This window comes from Bos indicus x Bos taurus, chromosome 15 (assembly GCF_003369695.1).
Source record: "Bos indicus x Bos taurus breed Angus x Brahman F1 hybrid chromosome 15, Bos_hybrid_MaternalHap_v2.0, whole genome shotgun sequence".
Taxonomy (NCBI): Eukaryota; Metazoa; Chordata; class Mammalia; order Artiodactyla; family Bovidae; genus Bos; species Bos indicus x Bos taurus.
The window spans coordinates 68,877,293-68,893,546 of record NC_040090.1 but is presented as its reverse complement, the minus strand read 5'-3'; the positions used below and the strand labels follow the sequence as shown (position 1 = coordinate 68,893,546).

Sequence of the window (16,254 nt, the reverse complement as noted above, 5' to 3'; positions counted from 1 at the left end):
TTCTAGCCTTTATTTTCTATATTTTAGTTGTTTGACTGTTTCTTAATGTTTGTTTTTAATTGTTTAATTAATAACCGACTGGCTAGCTAGTGAAGCAGCAAAGTGCTCAGATTAAGTAAGAGGTGATTCAACTATAATATGGTCCAGTAATCTAGTCTGGATCCTCAGCAAATTTCATCTTGAGGTTACTGCTGGGAAAGCATCTCTCTGGTATCCAAAGCATCTGCATTTAAAAACAGGATTTTGTTGATAGAAAGTAAGCTTATTTTTCTATTCCTTTCACTTTTCAAAACAGGTTAGAGCAATAACTTTTTATAAAAATCAGTCATTTTCAGATTTTTTATATTACTTTATTTTTTAAATGTGATTTTTTACATTTTTGATATTATTACATTGATATTTTTATTTTTGAAATGTGATTTCTAACTTCTGACCACTAGGTTTTTTCCTTCATTTTCAAGCAAAAGTTTCACACTTTGTGGGCTGGTAACTTTGTAAATGAGAGGGTTTACTAGAATTGAGGAAGAGAAGGGAAGTTTGATTGAATTAGATCTGTGATCCAATTAGGGGTGGGCTGATTGAATTAAAATTCTGATAGTACTTATAGAGCCTGTTAATCACTTGATTTTTCATTTAGAGATTATTTCCTAAAAACGACGTCTTTCTGGGTCTTGGTGTATCTTCACTTTAAATCTGGATTTCAGACTAGCAGAATAAAGTATAAGGACATACAAAGATTAAGGTAATAACTTTCTGCAGCAAATGTGATTTTTTTTTCCTGTTAAAACTCGTTCACTCACTCTCTCATGGATTCACTCATTCATTCATTTGGAAAACATTTATGTGCACCTATTGGTGCCAGGCTCTGTTTTAGGGAAGGCTGCAGGGATCTGGACCCAGAGCACAAGGGAGAGGATTAGGGTTCCCTAACAGTGAATTCCCTGGTGGCTCAGACAGTAAAAGCGTCTGTCTACAGTGTGGGAGACCCTGGGTTGGGAAGATCCCCTGGAGAAGGAAATGGCAATCCACTCCAGGACTATTGCCTGGAAAATCCCATGGACAGAGGAGCCTGGCAGGCTACAGTCCATGGGGTCGCAAAGAGTCCCGACATGACTGAGCAACTTCACTTTCACTTTCAACAGTGTGTTCACCTCTTCCAATACACGGAAAGCTCAATGTAAGGACACAGTCAAAAGCAGCTCAATACATCTGCTGGGGAGAGATGAGGAGTCCTCTGAGAAAAAGAGCTTCTATATTCTCAGGGAAGTCAGATGATTATCCATTCCTGGGAAACAAAATGAAGGAAAGAAGGATGGAATAGGTGTGTAGATTTGAAGAAAGGGGAATGTTGCAAATTATAATAATGCAGAGTGGGAAAACAAGCAATTAGGAGAGTGTAAGAGGATTGCTGGGTAGAATAAAGGGCTCACCTAAATTTTTGTGTAAATGGGTTTAAAATGAGGATTCTTGGTTATGTATGCTTTTTGCCAGCTGAATAGGCGAATTAAGTTTTTAAGTTAATCTTACTTTATCTAATATTTTCAAGTCATTTAAATAAAAAAATTTTAGAGTTTTGGCTTTTCATTAATATTTTAAAATTATTTAAGCAAACTTTTTAGTTTCTTTTCCTTATTAATACTTTCAGACCATTTAGGCTAAAGCTTTTAATTTTGTGGGCTAATTATATTTAAGTTGGTGTTAATGAAACTACAGGGGTGGTTATACAATCATGGTTGGCGACCAAAAGATTATGTGGTTGAATGGGAGACAAACGAATCCAGGTGACTGACTTGGGGCTGATAAGCTGGAATATATTAATAAAAAACCAGGAGTGTTTTCTATATTTGTGTCACCACCTTGCCATTTATGTCATTCCTCCACTTCATTCATTCATTCAACAGATACTTACTCAGAACCTATTATATGCCAAGCACTGTTCTATATGCAGAGGATACACCAGTGAACAAGAGAGACAAGGTTTCTGCTTTCCTGGAACTTATGTTCTAATACAGGAAGATAGACAATAATAATAAAAATATTATTAATAATAATAATTAACATTTGTTTAGCAAATATTGTTTGCTGAGAATTTTAAGCACTAGTATTAATTCACTTAATTCTTATAACATTATGAGGTGGAAACTAGAATTATTCCCATTTAATACATGAGGAAACTGAGGGCACAGAAAGGGTAAATATCTTGCCTGAAGTTAGTTAGGAAAGGGCAGATCTAGATTTCAGAACCAAAACAGGCTGGCTATTAGGTTCCTTTCTCTTAATGACTTTGCTATGCTGCCTCTCAGACAAGAAACAAGGAAATAAACAATGAAACAATAAATTCAGAAGTGTTTAGTTAACATAGGGTGATGTGATGCTATTTGTGTACTGGCAGGATGGGGGTGTAGATGTCAGGGGAAACCTGAGGAGGTCGTCTTTGAGTTGAAACTTGAAGAACGGTAATACTGAGGCACATAGGACAGAGAAAAGCTAGTGCAAAGAAATCTAGTTTGTGAAACAGACACGCAGTGTTGCCTGCGGCTAGAGCTGTAGGACGATGATCAGAAGTGAAGCCAGGGAGGTAGGTAGGAACCAAACCCTAAGAACTCTCAGGTCAGGTCACATTAAGAAATTTGATTTTCATTCTAAGTGCAGTGAATTTTTATGCAGAACAGTAACATTACCTGGTTCACGATTTTAAAACATCACTCTCACTTTTATATGCAAAGTTAACTGTAGGAGAAAAGTGGGAGCAGGAAGATCATTAGGGGACAATTACACTCCAGGTAGAAAATGACGGTGGCTTGGACTAAGGCAGTGGAATGAAATTGGGGGTATATGCTGAAAGTAGAATTGGGAAGACTTGCAAGTAAATGAGATGAGAAAAGTGAAGGAAAAGGAATTTAAGCAGGAGCCCTGGGATTCCGGTTTGAGTAACTAGCCTGATGGTAGTAGTGTCCTTTACCGAGATGTGGCAGGTTAGGAGAGTAATTAATACCTTTGGTAAGAAAAATCAAGATTAGCAACTTGAATTTTATGAGGGAAGGGACTTTTTCTAATGCTTTGTTTCATTTAAAGTTCAAAGAAAGAGTTCTGGGGGCGTGGGTGGGGGAAGCTTTTTTCTGTTCGATGTTATGAGCTCTTTACATTTGAAACTAAGGTCGGGGGAGTTGAATTTTCATTTGTTTAACAAATATTTACTGAGCACCTACTGTGGCCAAGGATTATGTGATTAGATACCAAGTTGAACTAAAAAGGCAAACAAAATCCATGCTCCCAGAGGGCTTTTGGTGGGGGAAGGAGTTAGGACGATTGGTGATTTTTTAATTTTCCTGTTCGTTACCTTATGAAAACTTCACCTAACTCATGAGTAGCCATCTTACAATAGTAACTGCGTCTAGGGCTCCTGGCAGTTGGGCCACCGTTCTAAACGTTCAATGTCGGTTAGTATATAAATGAATCTCGATAAATAGTGACACCTCCCCTCCCACTAGAACTTAGGCTTTTTTTAAAAGTAAAAGTTTTAACGAACATTACGAATACAACCTTCGTTGTGAAGACTAATATTTTTGCAGGAATGGTACCTTTATAAAGATCGTGGTTGCCCCCGTACATATTTGTTCTTTCTTCATATCCAATTAAATGCAAATACTACTTTCCGTAGCCCAACTCTCTAGGTTTGTTGGGTCTAGCTCAGGAGAAAGGAAGCAGGAGCCGTTGGATTTAAACAGTTTGGTGTAATCCTTTTCTATGCTCTCTCGCTAGCCGGGGACTTGGTGTCGGCTACCCGGGGCTCTCCGTTCACGCAGTACCGGAATGAAGGAATCTGGGAGGGGGTCGGAAAAGGAAAAGACGGAAGAGACATTAATTGGCTCCCGAAGCTACAAAACGACGTTCAGGGTCTACTCTAAAGCACTGATTTCAAACGCCCGCCCCCTGGGCTGTTTCAGCCCCGCCCCTTGCGTCGTCACTTCGACTTCCATCTTGGTCTCCACTGATTGGTCCTTGTGTCCGCGGGCGGCTGAAGAGCTTGGGGTTTGCTTCCGGGTCTTGGGCTCTTTTTTTGGCCGCGGGTGCAGAGGTTTCTGGGAGCGGAGAGTCATGATGGCGTCTGTATGATCTCCGGAGGTAGCGGCGTCGGAGTTCGGCCAAAGTGAGCGGCAAGAGGAAAGCACACTGTGGGTTGGACCGTAAGGGGCAGTTGGCGGCGGAGGCAGAGAACCCGGTGTGGGCCCTGGAGGCGCCAGAGTTTCAGACGAGGAAAGTCGAGTGTGGGTGGGACCGGAAAGGGGCAGTTGGGGGCGGAGGCAGAGAATCCAGTGCGGACCGAGCAGGCCCCAGAGGGGCCGGACGGGGAAAGCGGCCTGTGGGCGGTGCCGGAAAGGGCAGCTAGGGGCGGAGTCAGCTAACCCGGTTTAGGCCGCGGAGGCCCGGGACTGCCGGTGGGGAGAGCCGGCTGTCAGTGGGGCCGGAAGGGGCAGCTGGGGGCGGAGTCAGAGAGCCCGTAAAGGCGGAGGAGGCGGAGCTGCGCACTAGTGGTGGGGCTCCGCGCCTAAAGATCGTGTCCGTGGTCTCCGGCCGGCCGCCGAGAGCGCAGCGCCAAGGCATCTTTGCAGAGGGCCACCCCTCGCCCCCTGGGATAGGGGTGAAGAGTCAGCGAGTTCCTTGTGACAGCCCGGAGGTGAATTCCCCGCCCCAGGGATGACTATCTTTGGAGGGAGGTGGCGGTGCTCCCCAGCGGCCTGCAACGCTGTTTCTGTGTCTCTCTGGATACATCGCTCTCCCTTTTTTTTTTTTCCCGGAAAATCTAGAGAAGTATATCATTTCCCCCAGTTTCCCCGACACTTGCTTTTCTGACGCTTGAGGATGTTTCAGTAACCACAAACGGGTCCCTAATGTTTGGTTATTAGCGTCCTTTGAGGGTGGGCTCTTGTGTTTACAGCATTTCTTAAATTGTAACTTGGAAAAGATCTGATTTATATTATGTTGGCTGCTGCTGGAGGAAATTTGATCAACAAAAGATTGTTGGAGATATAGGCCTATGTAACTGTCACTGAAGTTTAACACACTTTTTTCCTAGAACACTCAGTAACTTTGTCGGTGATTTTTTTTTTTAAGATGTCTCTGCTTTTGTAGTTGTTAGCCTGTTCTGCTGTGTGAGGTTTAGATGAAATGAGAGTAAGGAGTCTGGTGGCATGAGGTTGAGTGGAGATGTTTAAAACTCAGACATGGCTGTACTGTATTTTACAAGGGTTTTGATGTGTCAAGTCTCCTGATTTAATAACCTTTTGAGGAATATCCCCATTTCACAGATGACAGAAACTTAAACTTGGTGGATTGCCAGGGGTCACTGATGTTTGAGGGAATGAGCTAGGGACATTATTTCACAAGGATGGATATAGATTAATGCTTTTCAAAATGAGAGTTTGTCATATTGAAAATAACTTGGCACTGTTTTTCTTCAAAGCATAAAAGATGACAACAGCAGCTCGGCCAACTTTTGAACCTGCAAGAGGTGGAAGAGGAAAAGGTGAGGGTGATTTGAGCCAGCTCTCAAAGCAGTATTCAAGCAGAGACCTACCCTCTCATACAAAGATAAAATATAGGTAATGAAGCCTTTTATTTTTTGTTTCACAAACAAGACCAAATCTGTTAAATGATGTGGTCATGAGATAGCGTGTTTGGGTTATTATCACTCAAGTTATCTGTTTTCATAGGAGTAGAATGTAGTAGTGTTTCTGACACCCAAAATTATGCTCCATGATTTTAAGATGCTACCAGATATTCCTTAAGCAGAAATTCCAGTTAACCAGGAATTTCTATATGTTGATTGAACAATGACTAATAATATATTCTCTCAGGAGGAACAAGCACTATCAATACTGATCAGTATGAGATTAAAAGTGTTGCTGTAACAAGCCCTGAGTTAGCATACTAACAACAAGTAAAGGCGTTTTGATCAACCTGCTGCCTTACTATGGGAAAGTATGTTGATTTAGTTTGAGGTTCTTAAAGGTTGTTGATTTAGTTTGAGGTTTTTGACATCACAGGATGCCTCTTAGTAACCTTCGGATAATGATTTTGTTGATTCCCCTAGTGGAGTTTTCTGCTTTAGGGACTGAGGATGAAGTTGCGTTTCTTGAATTGTCTTCCATTACTACAGCTGTGTGTTTTTTAGAAGTGACTTTGCCTTGTCTTGTTTCTACTTTAGACAGACCACTCAGGATGCCCCTGAAGAGGTTCGAAACCGTGACTTCAGGAGAGAGTTGGAGGAGAGAGAGAGAGCTGCTGCAAGAGAAAAAAACAGAGATCGGCCAACCCGAGGTACCAATACTATCTTAGACATCTCTCTCGTAACATTGTGTTGACAGTAGTTTTTCTTTCATGTGGTAATAGGAATGGATTATCATTTTTGTTTGTTTGCTTTTAAATGTGGGGTGAAAGCTATAGCAGTTTCTTTAAAGATTGGATTGGATTGATTGGATTAGATTACATTGGATTGGATTAGAGATGATAATGAAATTGATACCAATTTCATCTTTTTATGTTTCTGTTTTAGAAAGAGCTAGGGGATATTTAGCAACTGTTATTTCAATTCAGATTAAGGAGGTTTTGACTATTTACAGCAGCCAGACTTTTTAAGGCCCCATGGTTTCTGTCTTTGAAATTCTTCCATTTTTATTTCTAGCATGTGTAAACTATATCCTAAATTTCCTGAGGCTACAGTTCCCATACTAAAATCAATACTTTTGTTAACTCATTCAGCAAATATTTGTCAAGGACTTATTTGCCTGCCACTGTTGTTATAATCCTTACTGTCATGTTTAAGACCTAAAAGCTCTTTGTGCCCCCAAGTCCCTAAAATGTTACAGGAAATGCAGGATTTGATTCAGTGAGTTAACTAATGTTTGTTTTCTCCCAGAACATACAACCTCCTCTTCAGTGTCAAAGAAGCCTCGACTGGACCAGATTCCTGCTGCCAACCTTGATGCAGATGATCCACTAACAGATGTATGTTTATTTCTTCCTCTTATCTCCATGTAGTAATTTACTTACCATTTTTCTGAAATACTTTTTTTATTCTTTTAGCTTTAAGAAGCAATTTGTATTTACGTACTGTTATTCAGTTACAACTCTGACTTCAGTGCTAAACTTTATAGTCTATTTTAAAACAAAGAAGGCATTATCTTGTTAATCACATTTCAAGTTTGATCTCTGGAGAGCCAAAAAGGTGTGCTTCCCTAAAAAATAATTCCTGGTATTAAACCATGGAAATTGGCTAGCTTTACCTCTTCAGACTGGGCTCTTCATCAGTAGCATCCCCTCCAGTGAACGTAGGGACCTTTCCGTATTCCCAACCAGTGATGACCCTTCCACATGTTCAGTGAGCATAATGGCTCCCTCTGTGTTTAGGGAGACATGTGATCTAAGTGGAAGGCTTTTAAGGATTGGCACTTTCATTAACATTCAAATTTAGGTCCCACTAAGTTTGCAGTTTTCTATGTACAGGGAAAAGTCTTGAAGGGTAGCATCTAATTAAGCATAGCATAGCACAGCATAGCAAGCTAGCAAGTGACTGATCAGATCAGATCAGTCCTTCAGTTGTGTCCAACTCTTTTCGACCCCATGAATCGAAGCACGCCAGGCCTCCCTGTCCATCACCAACTCCCAGAGATCACTCAGACTCACGTCCATCGAGTCAGTGATGCCATCCAGCCATCTCATCCTCTGTCGTCCCCTTCTCTTCCTGCCCCCAATCCCTCCCAGCATCAGTCTTTTCCAGTGAGTCAACTCTTCGCATGAGGTGGCCAAAGTACTGGAGTTGCAGCTTTAGCATCATTCCTTCCAAAGAAATCCCAGGGATGATCTCCTTCAGAATGAACTATATGTTAGTAATTCTAGAATTGATTGACTAAATTAAAAATTAACATAGTAATTCATATAAGGAACTCAGTTTTAATTGAGATTTAATGGTTATTCATTTGAAATTATTTTACTCTGAGAATTTAACACCCTTTTTTGTACTTTAAATTATCCTGATTTCCTAGTTGTTTTGAGCAATATAAGACTATTTTGATCCTCAAAGTATGTAGTTAGTGTGTGTCAGTAAAAAGTGTTCTTTTTCTAGTTTTACAAATATTTTCGTATGTAAATTCTTGTTCATGTAAATTTGAAAGATACTATTTGCTGCTATAATGTTTAAAATATATTTAAAAATACATTTTAGTAAGTAGTCACAAGCTACTTGTGAGGTTTTATTTTACTTTTTGTTTGGTTGCTGATTCTAATTGTATTTAGCTACATTTATCTTTCCCAGGGAAAATTCCTGCTCCAAAGATTGGATAAGTGCCATTTTTATGGAAAACATATGACTTATGCCTTATGTCTAACCTCCTGGGCCATCACCATTCTTTTTTAGGAGGAAGATGAAGATGAAGATTTTGAAGAGGAGAGTGATGATGACGATACTGCAGCTCTTCTTGCCGAGCTGGAAAAAATTAAAAAAGAAAGAGCTGAAGAGCAGGCCAGGAAGGTAAAACCAACATATTAAATGTTTTTGCATCTTCTTTACTACATAAACTATAGCAGAAATGTTTTTTAATTTAAGTAGTAGCACCTTATATTAGAAATCATCCTTGCCAGGTCTAGATATTACAGCACCTGTAGGTCTATAAATCTGGTAAATTCAGTGACATCCTAAGTCTCCTGCTGCTGCTGCTAAGTCACTTCAGTCGTGTCCGACTCTGTGCGACCCCAGAGACAGCAGCCCACCAGGCTCCCCCGTCCCTGGGATTCTCCAGGCAAGAACACTGGAGTGGGTTGCCATTTCCTTCTCCAATGCATGAAGGTGAAAAGTGAAAGTGAAGTTGCTCAGTCATGTACGACTCCTCGCGGACCCCATGGACTGAAGCCTACCAGGCTCCTCCGTCCATGGGATTTTCCAGGCAAGAGTACTGGAGTGGGGTGCCATCACCTTCTCCCCTAAGTCTCCTAGTTCTGTTAAAAATTCTTTTGAAATGGTTCAAACATGCTTTAGGCCTAATCATTAAATTATTCTTCACTCATTTATTTGTGAAAAATAAATGAGTTATTTATTTAGTCAATGTCTGTTAAGTGTCAGAAGAATCAAAGATGACTAGATGTAGTCATTAACCTAGGAAGAACCCACAGATATAATGAAGCCATCTTTACCTCTGTCCTTGTCTTCTGCCCCAGCCTTCTTTCCAGGTACTTGCTGAGGCTATCTGTCAATAAATTTTATGTAACCTAGCTTTTCTGAGTCCCCACTCCATTTGGAAGGAAAGAATGTCTAACTCAAAAACAGATAATTAAATAGGATCCATGGTATGTACCTTTATTGCATAATTACCCATAGTAGTAACAATAGTAGTATTACCCATAGTAGTAACAAATCTTTAGAAAGATTACTCTGGCCAAAGTGTGGAGGATGCAAGAAAGAACTCATTAGAGGGCTGTATCAATAATCCTCATATCCTGTTCCGAGATTCTTGCATGCTAGGAGTTGAATTTGAGAGACATTAACTATCAGGGAGATAAAATTGACCAAAGAAGAGTGACCAATTAGCTATGACAGTTCCTGGGTCTGTGTGAGTGCCATGCACTAATTCAGGGAACACAGAAGGATGGGCATGTTTCAGTGGAGAGAAAAGAAATGATGAGTTATATTTTGAACATGTTGAATTTCGCACACTCTGAGACCCTCAAGTAGATCTATGTGCCTCCACTTTGAACCAGAATAGAGCACATTTTTTTTTTTATTAAGTGGGCTTCTGTGTAAGATTTTATTTGAACCAAGAATTGTTCTGTTTAAAAAAAGGAAAAAGACTGATGTAGGTTAATGCTTGGAACCTAGGGAGGTAGAATTCATGTGGGTCAGAAGGGCCAGGGAAGAATTGAGGAAAGAGGTAGAATTGGGGATAGGCTTTGAAGACAGCTAGAATTCAGATTGGAAGAATAAAAACATTAAAGATACAATTCGTGTCAAAATTTGGTATAGGATAGCAAAACTCCAGGAGAACTATCAGACCATTCTTACATCTGCACACCACAAGAGGGCAGTTATTCTATTCCAAATTCTTTTGGCCTTCCTAACAGCTGTGGATATAGAAAGAGACAATTAAATGCATTTGGAGCATAAACATATCAGACAGAAATTCTTGGCAATTTTGCAAGATCCATCTGATTTCTTTGTACAAACATGTGTTGGTGTTTTTTAGAGTCAGAATGACAGTTTTGTACCTATTTCCTTGTCTCACTTTCTAGTGGCACCTCTAGTGGCTGAGGTGTTTGAAAACATTTTCAAACCAGTCAGCCTATGTTAGGGGCTGGGAAACTTCCTATAAAGGACTGCTGCTGCTACCGCTTACATGTCCGACTCTGTGCGACCCCATAGACGGCAGCCCACCAGGCTCCCCCGTCCCTGGGATTCTCCAGGCAAGAACACTGGAGTGGGTTGCCATTTCCTCCTCCGATGCATGAAAGTGAAAAGTGAAGGTGAAGTCGCTCAGTCGTATCCGACCCTTAGTGACCCCATGAACTGCAGCCTACCAGGCTCCTCCGTCCATGGGATTTTCCAGGCAAGAGACTAGATAATAACTATATTAGGCTTGCAGACCACATAGCCTCTGTCGCAACTTTTCAACTCAGCTGATTGTAGGATAAGCAGCCATAGGAAACATAAATAAATGAATGAGACTGTTCCAGTAAAATTTATTTACAAAACAAGACGGTTGGATTTGAGTAAACCACAGGCTGTCCATCCTGTATACCTGTGGTCATGAAACCATGCACCTGGTACTTGAGTCTGGAAAGAGTCGGCACCTTTTTTCCCCAGTGCTATGTGTGGCAGTCAACCAGTAACTCTAAAGGAAATAATAGGAAACTGCTCTTGGTTAATAATAACTTGTCACCAGTCCTAGAGATGCTAGTTTACATTGTTATTGAGTCAAAAGATTATTTATAATCTGCTGTATTAACCCTTCTTTAGAAATTGAGATAAATTGCTTTGCCTAATGTGTCTTTTTGATGTTTAAACATGTTCTTAAATGATTAGAATGTTTAGTGATATACTCTCTAAGCAATTATGTAATTTTGTATGTAATTCAAGAAAGAAAATATGTTTAAATAAATATGCAACCCAAGAATTTCAGAGTCAGAAAGAAACTAATGAGTGATAACAAACATGAAATATTTATAATGAAAGTCCCAAATTATTTCAGTAGGACTTTTTTGGTATATCTTTAAAAACAAAAGCAATGCTATCTTGATGCGTATCCCATCTCCCTCTAAAAATCCTAACAGTCTTTTAAAATATGAGTTATGATAATAAGATTGACGCTAGAGTTAATATAAGTAAATGAATCTTTTCCTTATAAATCTTCCCATATTATTGATAGGAACAAGAACAAAAGGCTGAAGAAGAAAGGATTCGTATGGAAAACATTCTGAGTGGAAACCCTCTTCTTAATCTCACTGGCCCATCCCAGCCTCAGGCCAACTTCAAAGTTAAAAGAAGGTATTGTACAGTAAATAAGTTTGGGATTTTATATATATGTATACAGTACAGATTATATATAAATACAAGTTGTATGTGTAGTTTTCTGGTTGTATTAAACTATATGGTGGTTCTACCTTGTTTGGTACAGACAGAAATGTTTGGAGGTTGAAACATCTCTCAATATGCAGATCATGTTTGACCTAGCTCTGCTCAGCTTTTCACATTTCTCTGCACTGCACCAGTGATGACTTAAAACACTTTTCAAAGATGCCCATGTTCTTTGCTGATTTTCCATGTGCAGTTTCCTCTGACGTGCGTACATCCACACTCACACACATTGTGTAGCCTTTCATTTGATACATACTTATGAGAACTCATATATTGCATGTATGAGTTTGTGTTGTATATGCTAGATGATATTTTGAAATAATCGTCTTTATTTTCTCTAAAATATGTGTTTAAGCCCATCCCGGGCTGCCTGTTTGTTTTTTTTTTCTTTAAGTTTATACATTATGAAAGCCAACCAAGAGAATCTTAACTAGAGTTCTGCCCTAAGCTCTTCAGCTGCTCTTTCCTTGTGGTTAATGTAGATGTGGGCCAACATATGAGCCTTAATTATTATACCCTAATAATTTCTTCTTTTGTCCCTACATTGTTAAATGGTTACAGAGTATATATAAAATCCTTAAAACCACATAATCTAACTATAGTGACTTGCCCAGTTATCCTTGAGACCTGTTCATACTAATCAGGGTAATGCCAGGTTGCTGCGTCTTTGTTTTAGACCTGAAAACATTAAATATTTATGCAACTTCTGCTTTTTTAACTCAAAGTTTCTTATACTGGAAGAATAAGAATGTTGTGTGTATTCTAAAATAGGGATTACTCTTCCTGTTAAAAAAGCAAGCCAACCGCCTCTTAAAAATTACTTATTCTTTTGGGTATAATTGCAGCATCAAATGATGTGCATGTTGAGCATGAGGAAGCTTTGCAGTTCACATAATGTTTTTAGCTCTTGATACAGGTATTGTTCTATTTTTTTCTTTCAGGTGGGATGATGACGTTGTTTTCAAGAACTGTGCAAAAGGTGTAGATGATCAGAAGAAAGACAAAAGATTTGTAAATGATACGCTTCGATCTGAATTTCACAAAAAGTTCATGGAGAAATACATTAAATAGTACAGTTTTATGTGCTGAATTGAAGGCTATAAAATGTAAACGATCTGACTTCATTTTGATTTATTTTTCTCTCCCACCCCTATCTAAATTGTGTATAGGCTTCCCTAATTTTTAGTTCCAAAGTATCTTTTCCTTTATTGATTAATTACTTGATAAGGACTTGGGAATTGGTTTAACCCAGTTTCCATCTCAATATTTCCAGTCATGTGTTTTCTCTTAAATATAGGAAAAGAAACCTTGTAATAAATATTTTTAATAATCCAAATAGCCAAATCTGTGTCCCCAACTTGTTTGTTGAAATGTATGCAGCTAGTAAAACATTGCATATTTTCTTCTGTGTGTGGTATTTCTTTGTAAACTTTTTCTCCTCATATCTCAAGTCAGTTAATTCATGATATCTCCTATCTTTTGAAAAGTGTGATGAAAGATTAAAGGGATTCCATTTTGGACCACTGTGTTGGTACAGAGGAGTGTTGTCAAGCGGAAAGCACCCTGAGTGCGTGTGTGAGGGAGCATGGGGCCCCTCTCACTTTGGGATTGCCCCTTCTTTTCTCTCAGCCCCAGGTAAGAAAGAGCTTCTTAAGTGTGCCCAGGAAGCATGTGGCATTCACCTGTGTTGTGGATTCGCAGCTGCCATGTTTCTCTTGAGGGAGAGCGAGTTTGCACACTGATACTCACTAGATGCAAAGCCTGGGAGAGTTTAACATCAAACAATATATGGAATAAAACTTTTGGAAATACGAGGATATGGATACAGAAAGTGGGAGTGTTTACACAGCTGGGAAATGAAGTTTTCCTAAACCTTGGCTAGGATTTTTAAGGTTATCATTTTGATAGAAAATGTAAGACTGGAAATTGAATCTTTACAGATAGAGACCCATTCATAGGATTCCTCTATTGTAAATGATGTTGAGCTTGGTAGGGTTAGAGGTAAAACCTTTAAAGCAAAAATAACTTATTTATCACTGGCATTTATTTAAACTCCCTTCTCTAGGATCCTCAGTGGAAGCTTGGACACAGGTTAACCTGAGTCCAGAGGAGAACTGGAATTACAGCCCAGGTCTTGACCAAGTTTATGCCCTGTGTTTTTGGGTTTTTCCCAACTGAGCAATTTACATTGATGTTTGAATACTTTGACAAGTGTTTTTTGTTTGTTTTTTTTAATTTGGCTGTGCTGGGTCCTAGTTGTGGGATCTAGTTCCCTGACTGGAGATCAAACCTGGGCCCCCTGCATTGGGAACATGGCGTCTTAACCACTGAACCACCAGGGAAGCCCCTTGACTAGTGTTTTTTAAAAGCCTCTCATAATACTGAAATGTTTTTATCTCCAACTTTGAATTTCTAAAATGCCTTCACATTCATTTTCAATTTTCTTCATAGCAATGTTTATATAGGAAGGAAATACTGGGTTATTCAAAGCTAAGGAAATTCAGGCTGTGAGTGATTGGATCAGTAATAATACGTGGTGGGACACATTTGAGTGCTAAAACTACGTGAAAATGTGCTTACAGAGGTGAGAAGCATTATTTAGATTTCCAAAACTAGTTCTTGGGGTAATGGGTAAAGTCTTGAGGAAAAGAAGTAGCAATTAATCATAATAAAACTTTTTACTATATAAAGGGCTTATAACTCATACCCAAGGGCCCAATCTAGGTGCATACACCCTTATTCTGAGATCCAGTTACTTCAGGTAACCTATTGGAGCCCAATAGATTCAGGAAGAATCAAAGTAAAACTAATTTCAATGATTTCTTTATCCATTTTCCCAATATTTTCCAATGTGAGACATTATGTAACTGGTCATAGATCAAGGGCACACATAAATGGTAGTTTCAGCTCTCAGATTTATAAAGGCAGTATCAGCCTTCCTAGCAAAAATGCCTAACGTTCTTGCAACACATCTTGCATAGGTGTGGCTGAGGAAACCGTCTAATCCTGCCAAGAGCCGGGACTTGGAAGCAAGATGGACCTGAATGTGAAGCCCAGCTCTGTCACCTCGGGTTCCACTAAAGTGAACTAGCTAATATTTGCAAATGTGCTACATGCATGTAATCAACACTGCTCCCTGTAAGGCAGGTGTCATTATTTTCTGGGTTTTATAAACAAGGAAATTGAAGTTTATAAGAGAAATTTAAAAACAAACCAAGTCATAAATCTTTAAGAGAATAAAGCCAAGATTCAAACCTTGCAGTGTCTATTTGCAGCCCATCCTCTTTACTGCTTGGAGAAGGAAATGGCAACCCACTCTTGTGCTCTTGCCTGGAGAATCCCATGGACAGAGGAGCCTGGCAGGCTACAGTCCATGGGGATGCAAGAGTTGGACACAACTTAGCAACTAAACTACCACCACCACCTCTTAACTGCTACACTTGACTTACTCTTCGTGTGAAATAGCCCTTCTGACATTTCTCACCTATGAAAAAGCAGTAACCAGGGTGATGAGTAAGGCGGTTTGATGGGAATCAATTTAAGGTTGAGTACCTGGCAGATATATAGTAGGGATTTCACCCATGTTTTCTTTCTACCTGCCTCTTCTAGCATGTAGCATGGGCTGCTGAAAAGTTTGAATGCCTGTTGTTTGTTCTATCATAAAAATATGTGTGTGTGTGTGTGTGTGTGTGTGTGTTAGTCACTCATTTGCATCCGATGCAACCCCATGTACTGTAGCCCACCAGGCTCCTTTATCCATGGGATTCTCCAGGCAAGAATACTGGAGTGGGTTGCCATTTCCTTCTCCTACAGTTTTGAATTAAGAGGTTCCCAATTCCTTCAGTGGAGAAAGCAATGGCAACCCACTCCGGTGCTCTCGCCTGGAAAATACCATGGACGGAGGAGCCTGGTAGGCTGCAGTCCATGGGGTCATGAAGAGTCGGACACAACTGCACGACTTCACTTTCACTTTTCCTTTCATGCACTGAAGAAGGAAATGGCAACCCACTCCAGTGTTCTTGCCTGGAGAATCCCAGGGACGGGGGAGCCTGGTGGGCTGCCGTCTATGGGGTGGCACATAGTTGGACACGACTGAAGCGATTTAGCAGCAGCAGCAGCAGCAGTGGTAAAGAATCCACCTGCTAGTGCAGGAGACTCAGAAGATGTGGGTTTGGTCTCTGGGTCAACAAGATCCTCCAGAGAAGGAAATGGCAACCTACTCCAGTATTCCTGCAGGAATAATCCCATGGACAGAGGAGCCTGTCAGGCTACAGTCCATGGGGTCACAAAGTGTCGGATGTAACTGAGCACCCTCTCTACCCTTCAGAGTTTACCTTGGGTTATAAGTATGGCCTCAACAGGGATTGATTGGTTTTGCTTGGTTACTAGGATTAAAAACCCACTAGGGACTTCCCTGGTGGTCCAGTTGTAACACTATGTGCTCCCAAAGCAAGGGGTCCAGGTTCAATCCCTGGTCAAGGAACTAGAGCCTACATGCTGCAACTAAGACCCAGGATAGCCAAATAAATAAAAAATTTTTTTATAAAGTAATAGAAACTCAAGTGAAATAAAGGTTTATCTTTTTTATTTTTTGGAATTGAAATATACATGATTTACAAAGTTGTGTTAGT

General features: G+C 40.0%; 1 protein-coding gene and 1 long non-coding RNA gene across 4 annotated transcripts; one reads left to right on the top strand and one right to left on the bottom strand.

Moving 5' to 3' along the window:
- Positions 1-343: 343 nt before the first annotated feature.
- On the bottom strand, positions 344-3,928 carry LOC113905910. Its single transcript, XR_003514753.1, has 3 exons — positions 3,582-3,928; positions 1,910-2,003; positions 344-1,285 (listed from the first exon to the last, which is right to left on the bottom strand). It is a non-coding gene; the product is annotated as an uncharacterized LOC113905910 (long non-coding RNA).
- Positions 3,929-4,009: 81 nt separating this feature from the next.
- On the top strand, positions 4,010-13,029 carry CWC15 (CWC15 spliceosome associated protein homolog). Of its 3 annotated transcripts, none has more exons than XM_027563873.1 (7): positions 4,010-4,150; positions 5,465-5,603; positions 6,209-6,321; positions 6,920-7,008; positions 8,417-8,530; positions 11,415-11,533; positions 12,565-13,029. In XM_027563873.1, the coding sequence occupies exons 2-7, from the start codon at positions 5,473-5,475 to the stop codon at positions 12,692-12,694; spliced, it is 696 nt and encodes a 231-aa protein (XP_027419674.1). In that variant the 5' UTR covers positions 4,010-4,150; positions 5,465-5,472; the 3' UTR covers positions 12,695-13,029. The 3 variants fall into 3 exon arrangements, with proteins under 3 accessions (XP_027419674.1, XP_027419675.1, XP_027419677.1); XM_027563874.1 differs by having other exon boundaries at positions 4,052-4,678; XM_027563876.1 differs by having other exon boundaries at positions 4,083-4,175.
- The last annotated feature ends 3,225 nt before the right edge of the window (positions 13,030-16,254 follow it).